The 12,159-nt window shown below is 38.1% G+C and overlaps 1 protein-coding gene across 6 annotated transcripts in view; it reads right to left on the bottom strand.

Annotated features, from left to right (window-relative positions):
- Positions 1–7,111: 7,111 nt before the first annotated feature.
- SMARCA2 (SWI/SNF related BAF chromatin remodeling complex subunit ATPase 2) overlaps positions 7,112–12,159 on the bottom strand; it is a 115,153-nt gene continuing 110,105 nt past the window's right edge. For 4 of the 6 annotated variants that reach the window (XM_077790128.1, XM_077790127.1, XM_077790129.1 and 1 more), the window contains 3 exons: positions 9,945–10,077; positions 8,689–8,831; positions 7,155–8,049 (listed from right to left, as the gene is read on the bottom strand). In XM_077790128.1, the coding sequence (XP_077646254.1) occupies positions 8,014–8,049; positions 8,689–8,831; positions 9,945–10,077 (312 nt within the window). In that variant the 3' untranslated portion in view covers positions 7,155–8,013. Of the gene's footprint in view, positions 8,050–8,688; positions 8,832–9,944; positions 10,078–12,159 lie in introns of all 6 variants that reach the window. The other 2 variants (XM_021531739.3, XM_021531738.3) reach the window with 1 other exon arrangement.

Raw genomic sequence — 12,159 nt, 5'->3', positions numbered from 1 at the left:
AAACAATAAATCAAGGACAGCATCTTTCCTATCTCTTTCCTTTTAGCACCTGTGTCATGAAGTGGTCATCCAGGAGTACCACCCATCTTCTGGACCTGTTTGTGCCAGCTGTGTGGTATTCCCAGCTAATGTCTGACAAGTTGAAATCCCCCATAAGAACAAGGGCAGTTGATCTAGAGGTGTCTCAGCTCCTGAAAGAGTAATTCATGGGATCATCATTGTGGCTGGATGGTCTACAGCAGACTCCCATGATGACATCTGCATTGTTTGCAGATTCTTACCCAGAAGCCCTCAATTGTGGCATTGACAAATACCACAATTGAGCTCCATACATTAGTTTTCTGTGAGCAGAAAGATAATACATGTGACCTTCCTGAAAATGTTTACACCTGTGGTGAATGCAGCCTTTGCAGAAGGGTTACAGAGTTTCTGTAAGCTCTCCATAAAGTTAAAAAAAGTGCAGTGAAGGTTCATGTTTATCATTCCAGCAGTGTCTCTCAGGTGAAAACAGTCAGCATGGCACAGTTGAAGAGCCAAAGCGCATGAGCCCCAGAAGTAGTCAGAATGACAGAATCACTGTATGGCAGAAAGAAAAAATCCATCACTTGAATGGTTGTTGAGTAATAAATTCAAGCTTCTCCCCTTAACCTACAGCTTGGTGCCTGGGTCTCAGCTCAACTTGGCATTTATGTTCTGGGAACAGGGAGAATGCTTTGAATTGAGTCTGGAAAAAGAAACAGTAATAGCCTTTTTTATTTTTTGCCAATAAGTAGAAATAATCAACTCACCAGATTTAGGACAAGCTGCCTCTTCTTTATTTTTCTTTCTGTGGTTTTTTTTTTTTTTTTTTTTTTTTTTGTGTGTGTTTGTTTGTTTGTTTCTTTTTTATTTTTCTTTTTGTTTAACCTTTGCATCTCAGAGAAATTACTACTGCAATGCACTATGATTCTGGTATGGAGGTATGGACCCTGCTAACAGCATCTAAGCATCCTGCAGACACTCTAGAAATAGTGAAAAAAGTAACAGAATCATAGAATCTTTAAGGTTGGAAAGGAATTCTAAGATCACCAAGTCCAATCTTGACCAAACACCTCCTTATCAACTAGACCATGGCATGAAGTGCCACATCCAGTTCCCTCTTGGCCACCTGGGCACTGCTGGCTCATGCTCAGCTGCTGTCACCAGCACCCCCAGGGCCTTTTCCTGTGGGCAGCTCTGCAGCCACTCTGCCCCAGCCTGTGGCACTGCCTGGGGCTGCTGTGACCCAGGGGCAGGACCAGCACTGGCCTTGTTGTACCTCACACCACTGGCCTTGGCCATGATCCAGCCTGTGCAGATCCCTCTGCAGAGCCTTCCTGCCCTCCTGCAGATCAGCACTCCCACCCAGCTTGGTGTCATCTGCAATCTCACTGAGGGCGCACTCAAACCTCTCATCCACATCACTGATGAAGATATTAAACAGGACTGGCCCTGGGAACACCACTGGTCACTGGCCACCAGCTGGATGTAGCTCCATGCACTGGTCCTGGCCACACCGCCAGGTATTTACCCAGCACAGGGCTCCTTTTACATCTGTCCAAGCCATGGGATGATAGCTTCTCCTGGAGAATGTTGTGGGAGTCACAGTGAAAGGCTTTGAACTCCAGGTAGATGACATCCACAGCCTTTCCCTTATCCACTACATGGGTCACCCTGTCAAAGATCAAGGTGTACAAGCTAGACATGCCTATCACAAACCTCTGCTGATGAAGCCTGAGCCCCTGGTTGTCCTGTACATGCTGTGCGATGGCACCCAAAGCAATCTGCTCCATAACCCTCCACAGCACTGAGGTCAGACTGGCAGACCTGTAGCTCCCCCGATCTTTCTTTGACCATTCTTGAAGATGGGCATCACACTGGCCACCCTCCAGGATGAATCATTTTCCTGTAATGACTCAAAATGTCTATGACTTAAATCTTTACTATCACACAGAAACAGCAGGATAGAAGTGGCATGAAGACACTGAATAAAAAGTTATATTCAGTGAAGTGATACAGCAGTGGGAATTGTCTAGTAAGGTTTTCTAAAGCAGAAATAAAATATTGTTTTGGTAAGACTGCCCCTTATGCAGTTGAAATTAACTGCAAAGTTTTAAATACCTATTTACTTCTGAGTGCTTAAGTGCACTGACATGGAACACTTACTGTCTTTTGTGCATCTGGGGAACGTCTGATATGCTCAGATTCACTGCCTTCTTCTTTGACCGTAAGAATAGCTCTAAGAAAGTTCTAAAAGTGCAGGAGCACTGACATGTCCCTAGGGTTATGCCACCAGACAACTGCATTAATAGAAACAACGTGTTCTGGTCTCAGAAAAAAGCAAAAGTCTAAGTAAATTGTCAGGCAGTGCCTTTTTCCTCCTTTTTTTTTCCCATTTTATGTTAGAATGACATGGGAGATGGGACGTAATGCTGCACAATTAATTACTAACTTCTTTAAATCTGTAAGGCACTCAAGTACATACAAAATTTATTCCAATGGAATGTGATGGAGAGAACAGAGGCTATGCTGGAAGCCCAAGGAGAGAATGCACATAACCGATACTAGTACTGTAAAATGGAGTATAAACTATAATACAAATAATACAAGTGGATATGAATTCACCTCTACCTGAAGCCATGTCTGTTTCAGAGAAAAAAAAACCTACATTTGGCATATAAGTAGTTCTCTTTTGCTTTTAATTAATATCTTAGTATTAGGGTCCTCTCTTGATTTTATCTCCATCTCTTGGCATTAGAATAGCTGATGTAAAGTTTGTATTTACAGGTGGCAGATGATGCAATACATTACTTAAACCCTTTATGTCACTAAAAGTGACAAGTGTAATGAACCACCAGTATATGTCACCAGAACAATGGATTGTGCATGAAAACATGACACTGAATACCAAGAACAAACCCAGCGAAACAGCTACCTAAATTGGAAGTTACCATGAAAATGGTCCTTGTTGTGTGTATAAATCTACAAGTTTTCCGGTCCCTCTGAAAATATAGTAACATCATGTTGCAGCATTTTGTTGTGATTCAGCCTTTTTGACAGCAACTTGGCATACAGGGGAAGAAAATAGAAGCTGTCACCATCTAATTGGACAAAAACTGTGTTCTTGCTTCTTGTTCTTCTGTCTGCTGTGGTCACAAATATAACAAGGAAGGAAAAACACCACACAGATTGAAATACAAGCTCTTTATAATAGACAGGAGAATATGTAACAGTGTCTGATCAAGGTGCAGTCTTCAGTATGTTCTTCAACGTACCCATCTCTGTGTGAACATAGAGTGTCAAAAATATAGTAAACACTGCCACACTGTAGCCTCTTCATCAAGCTAATGGAGAGACAAAGACTAGCATTTGGAGAACAGATACGACTTCTGCATGAGAAAGAAGTACTGTTGTGTCTGCACCAACCTACTCTCACTTGAGCTCTCGGCTGTTAAGGGGAAATAAGAGTGAATGAGGCACCAACTTCCAGTTAACTTTTGTTTTGTATCATGTTTTAATAACTGTTGAATAAAATATACTTTCTGACTTTCTTCACACAGGCAGACTGTCTCTGGATAATCCATCAGGGCATTTTCATTTCAATGTAATTAACAAAGTTACCCACTGTGCAAACACGGTCCTTGCTGTTTAAAAACTCTTATGGCTGCACAGTCCTAAAGTTCTGTCCCCACTGAATGAAATGTCCAGTTTCATCAAAACTGAATTAAACTGAATTAGGTAAATGCTGACTGGTGACTTGTTTCACAGTCTTTACTTATTGCTTTTTTCTCACTTACCTTCTACACCTTTTTCCAGCAAATATTAGGGATAGGTGGCTCCTCAAATAATATACAAGCCAACTGCAAAGGAGTCAAAATTGTTTATTGCTCACCTCTTTGCCTACCCTGAACCTACTTCTTCTTCTTAAGGTCAAAACAACCACATAAACTACTTTTGCTAGCTCCTTTTGCTAGCTCCTTTTGCAAACCTATGTTTCAGCATACAGTTGAAGACCCTACTCAAAACTGCAGGAACTTTAAAATATTTCAGAGGTTTTCCAGGAGATGAACAGAGGTGAAAGCAAGACACCAGCCTAAAAATCCCTTTCTAAAAATTAATTTTGTTTTTAATATTCCATGTCCTGTTTTTAATATTCTGTTTTCTATGCCAGACTATGTTTTGGTAATTCAAGTATTCATGAAGAAGTGACAGTAGCTTGGGCATTACCAACAGAGCTATTAATGCTTAGGTAGTCGACAGGACTGAGCATGTATCAACAGCTCAATAACTGCACACAACTTTGAGGCTTATCACTGCATCAGCTCTGCCTTTGTCTCAGTATGCACAGAGGTTGTGGCAGCATTTGCTGTGTCTTCATGCCTCCACAAGCATTGAGTCATCAGCTTTATTCATGAGCTGAGGGAGTGAAACATACTTTGCATTGAGGACCAGACACATTTAAGGAGGAAGCAATTTATATCAACGAGGAGATTATATATTTTGTTTTTTTTCAGAAAATGTGAGGGGAAAGAAATATTACTAATAGCATCTGAAATGTATAAAAGGTGTTAAATGTTTTTCATCTGGCTCACTTACACTGCTGCCTACTTCCCAGGAGAAACAAATGCATCAAGACAACATCTTGCTATTAACCACTTTTTTTGTCTTCATCAGCACAGAAGCTACACCATTTCCAATTTTATTACACTATTTTTGAAGTTACAGCAGGAAATGAACTAGATTTCCTCACTATGGACTGTGGCATTGTGCTTTTTGGGGTACAGTCCAAAAGGTATTTCAAGTGTTTTGCTTTTCACTTTGTACTAGAGAGGGCATTCAGTAAAAAAGAGAAAATAGTTCCACCTTAAACACAGATCTGTACATAACTTAAGATTTTCTCCTTTTTTTGGTAAACAATTAAAAAAGTTACACATGACAACAATTTTCCCAATACCTGTTTTTGTTTTTTTTTTTTTTTATTAATAGAGCAATGTACTAAGATTGCCAGGAAAACAACTCATCTTGAAAAACACAGTAAATTCATATAGAGAAATAGTAAGATAGCAATTAAAATTCTGCTCTGGTAGAAATTAATTAAAATCCTAAGACTGACTGCAGTGGAGGCATAAGCACAGCTTACATCCTAACCTTACTTTATTGTAATGTTAAACATATTTGCAGGTCTTCTGAGGGTTTTCTGAAACTCAAAAAGGAAATTAAAAATATTTTGAAATTACTTAAAGCTGATAAACTACGGCTAAGAATTAAACTGTATTTCTTCATACAAACTGGTATCATCACATGATTTACAGTTATTGATCAAACCCAAAGCTACTTTCAATTTCAACAGAAATCTTCTTAGTTAATTTTTTTTATTCAGCAAAATGCTCATCTGCAAATAATGAGTTCTTGAAAAATAAATGAAACTGGGTCACTGCAAAGTCACCAGTGACTCTGGGGACGGGTAATGTGATACTGTGCCTTTTATATCCAAGTTGGCAGTTTAAATCCAGTCTAGACTGCCAGCAGTGACTGGAGCCTACTGCTACATGCTTTTTGTCATGTGTTAACAGGTTAGTAGATTTGGTTCATTTTGCAGTGAAAAAATAACATTTCTCTATGGTCTCATGAAACTGTCACTGAAAACTAAACTATCCTGCATCACCAGCCACTGGACTATAGGCAGGCACCTCTGGTGAAATCCTTCTGCTCAAGCAGGGCCACGTGGAGATGGCTTTTAAGTATCTAGAGATATCTAGTACCAAGGGAAACTAAAACTCTATGGGGAATTTATTCCAGGGCTCAGTCACCCTGAAAGTAAAAGTTTCACAACATTCATAGGCACTGCCTGTGATTTCAGTGTGTGCCCACTGCCTCTTGGTCCTGTCCTGGAAAGATCCTGGCTTTGCCTTCTATGCACCTTCACTTTCCCAATACCAATTCACATCAACAAGATGCCTTCAAGCCCACTCTTATTCATGCTGAACAGTGCTTTCTCAGACTCCCTGTCGTGTGCTCCCATCCCTTAACTATGTCAGTGGGCCTTTCCTGGACTTGAGTCTCCAGTACGTCTGTCTTCTCTTCAGCTGCAGTCCACTACAGGTACATCTTAAAAGTGCTGAGGTGAGGGCAAGGATCTCCTCTCTGGACCTGCTGGCAACACTCCTCCTAATACAGTCCAGGATACCTTCTTTAAAAGTAACGCACTGTTAGCTCATGTTCATCGTTAGCTCACACATTGTTGGCTCACTTGGTGTCCACCAGGACTTTGTTCTTTGCGATGCTGCTTCAGACATCAATGTGAGCCTCTGAGAACAATGATACCTCTCTGTGAAATAGTGGCTCTTCCATCCACACTAGGAATAAATGTTTGAAATTGCTGAAGCTAAGCAAAGCTGCCTTCTCTCAGTGCAGGGCTAATATAAACAAATGGACACCAGTCCAGCTTACTGATCACTTTTCAAATGAGCACAAAAATCTGAAACAGCTAACATACTGCAAGGCAGCATGAAGAGATATATTAGAGTCACACTCTCAGAAGATCAGTTAACAAAGAAATGTTCTGTTCACAAAGACGCTTCTAGGCTTGTACATTTTTTACACAAGGTATGTTCAACTCTAAGTCTTGATTTTGCAGAGTAGCAATGTTAATTGCAAATATATAGTTCAAATGTTTAGATTACCACAGCATACTGCATCACCACTGTGACACCTCAAGGTAAGACTTTAAATAAATAAACTGACTTATGGGTGGGCTGACTGCCTGCATAACTAATTGTATTCATGCCCACTAAGGCACATGGATATATGTTTCCTGAAAAAAAAAAAAAGCTTATTTTATTGCTTTATCACTTCAATTTTAATTAAGTAATGAATTAGGTTTTTATTTCAAGGTACCAGTCTGCTGCTTCAATTTTATCATTCTTTAATCCGTATTGCATATCTTCTCTCCATCTTAGAAGATACCTCTATGATATTTGAATTTTACATCAAGGAAGGACCAAAGTGGACCTCTCTACAGGAGATACCCCTGCTCTCTCATTGCTATTATAAAAATACTTTTGCGGTAATTGTAACAGTAAGGCCGCATCTATTGAACTAAATTATCACTTTATTAGGAAAACACCAACACCACGTTCTTCAAAATTATTGGAATTTTATTTGCCTCAGGCTTATGACTTGCAACCAAAGACATTGTGCAAAGAAAGCAAAGATTAAGTACACTTTAGGGAAAAGGTGATAATCCACATTGGTAACATAGAAGATCAGTCTGATGAAAGAAGCCATACGTTACACTATATAGACTGCAATATTCAATAGCATTTTTAAACCAACTTCTTTAATAGAGAAAAAAAAATTAAGCAAAGTTTACAGTAGACATAAATTTGATACAATTCAAAAAAGCTTTTTCTGAAGATCATCAAGCATAACGTGGAAAAATGTATATGGGGTAAAGTGTATGAAAGCTAACTACTGAACATTTATAAGCTATTAAACAAAGTCGCATATATGTACCACAGTGTAAAAAACCAATACAGGACAAATAAAAAATCTGAAAACTGCCTGATGAAAACTAAAATAAGCAGTGGCTTTTAATGACTTCTCCTGGTATTAATGCTACAAAAGACTTTTTTTGTTGCCTTTCTGATGCCACTGAAAAAAATCTTATCAAATGATAAAACCAGGCACAATCAAGCCATTACCAAGTCAAAATGAGCCCATAGAAATACACTATTAATCCCCATTTTACCCTCGAAAGGTTTCTTTGTTGTATTTTGAGGCCCATTTGGTCACAATATGTTACATTTTTTTGCCTTTTTTACACCATGATATCATATGTTTGTCTGGCACTATCCTAAAGCTAATTTATAGAGAATGAGAATACAGAAACAACCCGATGTCTATTTGACATAAAGAATTCACTGGGTGTAAAATAGGAGAAAAGAGAAGAGAAAGGGAAGGGGTCAGTTCTGCCAAGAAAATAAACCCTATGGATCACTCATCATCACTTCCGCTTGCTTCCGACTGGTCCTAGAGGTAAGAGACACAAGACAAGTCAGAAATTCTTCCAGCTATTCTGTGGAATTTGTTAAAGAAGGAAAAATAAAAGGAGGTATGAGGAAGAAATATGACAATTAAACTGACAAATCAAGATAGCCTGAAGAAAGGTACTGTGTTATCTAGTATTTCTCTTTCAAGAAATTTCATCTAATTGCTGTAGACTTCTTTAGAGAGGAAAGACAGAGAGTTAGGAAACACCAGCTCTTTCTTTCTATCCAGACATTTAAAAACAACCAGGAAGACATCTATTTTAATTTGTTGCAGTAATAGGAGCACCCACTACAAAAAAGGTAAAAAACAATCACGCTTAAGTTTTTCATCTGTGGACAAAAGTGAACAGACCATGAGACTTAAAGGTGCAATGAATGTAGGAACAGCTCGAAGAAATAAGATCCAAACTTCTTAGACTTCTTGTCTTCCAGCACTGGGACCAGATCTCATAAGCACACTCAGGTACAGTTAAGACCCCCAACCCAATTCTCTCAGGATGATCACTACAAGTTAAATATGTGCTTAAGCATGAATAGTTGAGAATTCTGACAGCAAGCAGGACAGGGCAGAGACGCAATCACTGCAACCACTTTCACAGTCTCACTGAACAAAACTTACATTTTCATCTTGATCCTCATCACTATCATCATCACTCACGACAGGCTTGGCTTTTGCTCTGCTCTGCCTCTTCTTGCCTTTTCCTTTCTCTCGACTTTTTTCATCCTTCTTATTTAACTTGATTTTGACTTTCACTGATTTTGCTGCAAAAAGTTCAACAGCATACATTAATGTAACATTCACTTAATCAACCTTAAATGCTGTCTTTTGTTCACAGAAATTCACCTCCTGTAGCAGCCTGAAAAGGCATTCCCCTCTGACTTCACATGGACTGTAGAACAACAAAGCAAGAGGTATTTGCTTTTATTTCTCTTGTTTTTAATAGTTATAACAATACTATATTAAAGACTAACTTCTAGCTGACCATATCAATTTTCTTTTGATTCTCAGAATGTGTGTGGTGTAGAGGTAGTATATGGTCCTTTGAAAAGATATAAATCTAAAAGTATTTTCTTCCTTATTATAGAAATGTTTAGCCTTTTTATGAACAGACTACTTTTTTGTATTTTAAAGTGCAGAAATTATATGTGGTGGTTACTGGTGAATTTTGAGTTGACATGTTTCTAAAGCACATGTTATTCTGATTCCAGAATATCCACTAATTTCCAAATGAGCTACTGAAGTTGCATGCTTAGCACACACATGTGACACACTTGGAAGGGTAACTCAGGGCCAAGTACTACAGCTTCTGTAACCAGAGAAAAGAAGTAGCTGGAATTTGGATTGAGGTACTGGATGGCACAAAGTGCAATGAAGGAATCCATTCCTTTTCCACTTCATCATGTTTCCAAACCTGCAGGGACTTAATGAGCATTCTGAAACAATCAGTGTTTCACTTAGTCCTTGTCACATTGAAGAGTGTTTTCAACATCATCTGGTTCTTAACCATGTGATGAACTTTGTATGTCATATCATGCCTGAAGGTTGACCACTTGCCCATAAAGACTGTCTCTAGCCTTTCCAGGTGCTTCCATTTACAAACAGTATGAACAGGCCCTGAAGGGCTTATGAACAACTATGGTTGCCCACAAAATGCCTCTACAAATTGTTTCTGGCTTAAGAGTTGTTTAAATAGAAGCAAGCCAGAATACCCAACTGAAAGACCATTAACTATGTTACACCTAAGTAACCTTAGTAAGAAACTACTTCCAGCAACAGAAAATAGAACCTTATAATCAGTCTTTATGCAGAAGCAGCAATAGCTGCTCTTCCATCCCCTGATACATTTCCTTATCAGTATCTAGCTGGGGACTCACATTCTGATTCCGATTCTTCTTCCTCATCTTCTTCTTCATCATCATTGCTTTCATCCTCACTTTCTTCTTCTTTGGCTATCTTCTGTCGTGCACTTTTGAACACAGACTGAAGAACAATGGAATCCTCATAGATCTACAGTACAGGTACAAACCTCTGTCAGAACTATGAAGTCAAGCAGAATCAGAAATTCACAGCATAGACCTAAATTTCCACTGCAAATCTACAGAGTACATGGCCTTTTTAAATACCAACTAATAATGTCTGTTGCATGAATTGCAGAAGAAATGCCAACATTCACTCTTCAAGCTCTAAATGAAGAAATTTGTCAGTAGTGAGCTGCAAAGAAACAACACTCACAATGTATTACATCTAAAACATCTAGTTAATGTTTTGCTTATTATTTCTACTACCATAGGAACTATTGTACATTTTTATCAGATCATAACACTCTTGAAAACCTGCCAAAAGAACAGACTTCTGCAGTAAGCACCATAATTAAAACATGAGTTGTCATCTGGCAATATAGTTAATAATGACAAATTGCCAACCCTCATTTAATTATCCTTACTTTATTTTCCTGAAATCTAAAGAGGCTACAAGGAAAATAATTTATTCCAGGCAGCTCATCTCTTCCTTCCTCTCAAATCTAAGAAGGTAATTAGGTCTTCCTCTAAACTGAACATGTGTTCTCAAAGATTCTGTATCTTAGGTACAAAGTATCTTAGGTACATCAGATTTTCTCTACAACCTCCAGCATGAGGGGACTATCAAGAGTGACTACTTTTGGCTTGTAACACATTTCTCAGATTAACAAAGTGAAAATTATGCTGTGTTGCTGAGTATCAGATTCTTTCTCATCACCTGAACAAATGACCTTGTGAGGTTTGTTTTGTAAAATGTCAGAAGACAAGCACTGCACAATTCAGCACTAAAAAATTAAGAATCATTACTAGAAGAGTACAGAGTCACAGACTGCATTTGATTTTATCATCATCATCATTGTCCTCATCTACCTTGGCCATCCGTCATTCTACTCCTCTGGCTAAATGCCCCTTTTTTGTACTAAGGGACACTAGGTATTTGTGACAAAAAAAATGGAAAGATTTTTGGCTGCCATTATGCAGTCTGTATCCTAAATGTGACAGAAGTGCTATAATACTTTGTGGGCTCAACAAGCTGAATTAGAAAAAGTTTGTTCAGAATACTTAACATGAAATATCCAATTCCTACTTTTTTCACTTGACCAAGCACCAAGTGCTTTTTTTGAAAAACTGCCTTTCACTGTGGAATGTTCCCCATTCTCTGAGTTCCTCTGTGCTTTTTGTTTTGAGATGTTTGATGCTTTTAATAATGGTAAGATTTTTATTTTTCTATTATCTATAAATAACAATCCTGGATGTTTTGAGAAGGCTACTCTCTTATCTTATGGCATTAGTGAGTTGTGAGACTCCAGAACTTCCCTCCTTAAAGTCAAGTAATAACTGACTTTCTCTTATACCTACTTCTTTTCAAGTCAGCTATTGATAGAACCTACCAAGTTCCTCCTGAGAACTATTTATTTTTCATATACATAAGCCTAACATATTGTTCTTAAGAATGGCTCTTTCAATTAATCTTCTGCTCTTTCTCACAAAAACACTTTTCTAAGACAGAAAGAATTAAAGATCTATATAACATTTTATTTTTTTAATGCTGGCCATTATATATTTAGGACATCAATGTGACCCAGACTTTCAAACAGCTTCACAATGAAATACAGGGGTTTCAAAAATTATTTTAACCTTCTTTATGTGGAATTACTTGTACTATTCCTATCTATTTTGTTGCACAAAAAACCCCATGGGGCTGCTTCATGAAAAGCTGTGTAAATAGAAATTTTATTATTTTGATAGAAACCTGATTCCAATAGGTTTCAAAAAAGCAAGCAACAATGACAGAACTGCCTTCAAAAAGGGAGAAACAACAACAAAAACTTCACAACAAATTACAATATTCTCATTACAACATGAGAAATCTTCTACTTGAAGAGACACACAAGCATCTTTAACCCTGTACATACCTTTGTGTCATTTGACTACTGTAACATGAAAAGCTTTTCAAAACACTGAGGTTTCATGGAGGACAAAAGCTTAACATGACATAAAGTCATTCTATCCATGAAAACACTAAATAAGCTTCCATCTCAGATGGAACTGCTTTATGCCAAAAAAAGGC

This window comes from Lonchura striata, chromosome Z (assembly GCF_046129695.1).
Source record: "Lonchura striata isolate bLonStr1 chromosome Z, bLonStr1.mat, whole genome shotgun sequence".
NCBI classification, from domain to species: Eukaryota; Metazoa; Chordata; class Aves; order Passeriformes; family Estrildidae; genus Lonchura; species Lonchura striata.
Note: the sequence above shows the minus strand (reverse complement) of the source record. Positions and strands in the feature narration are given on the sequence as shown.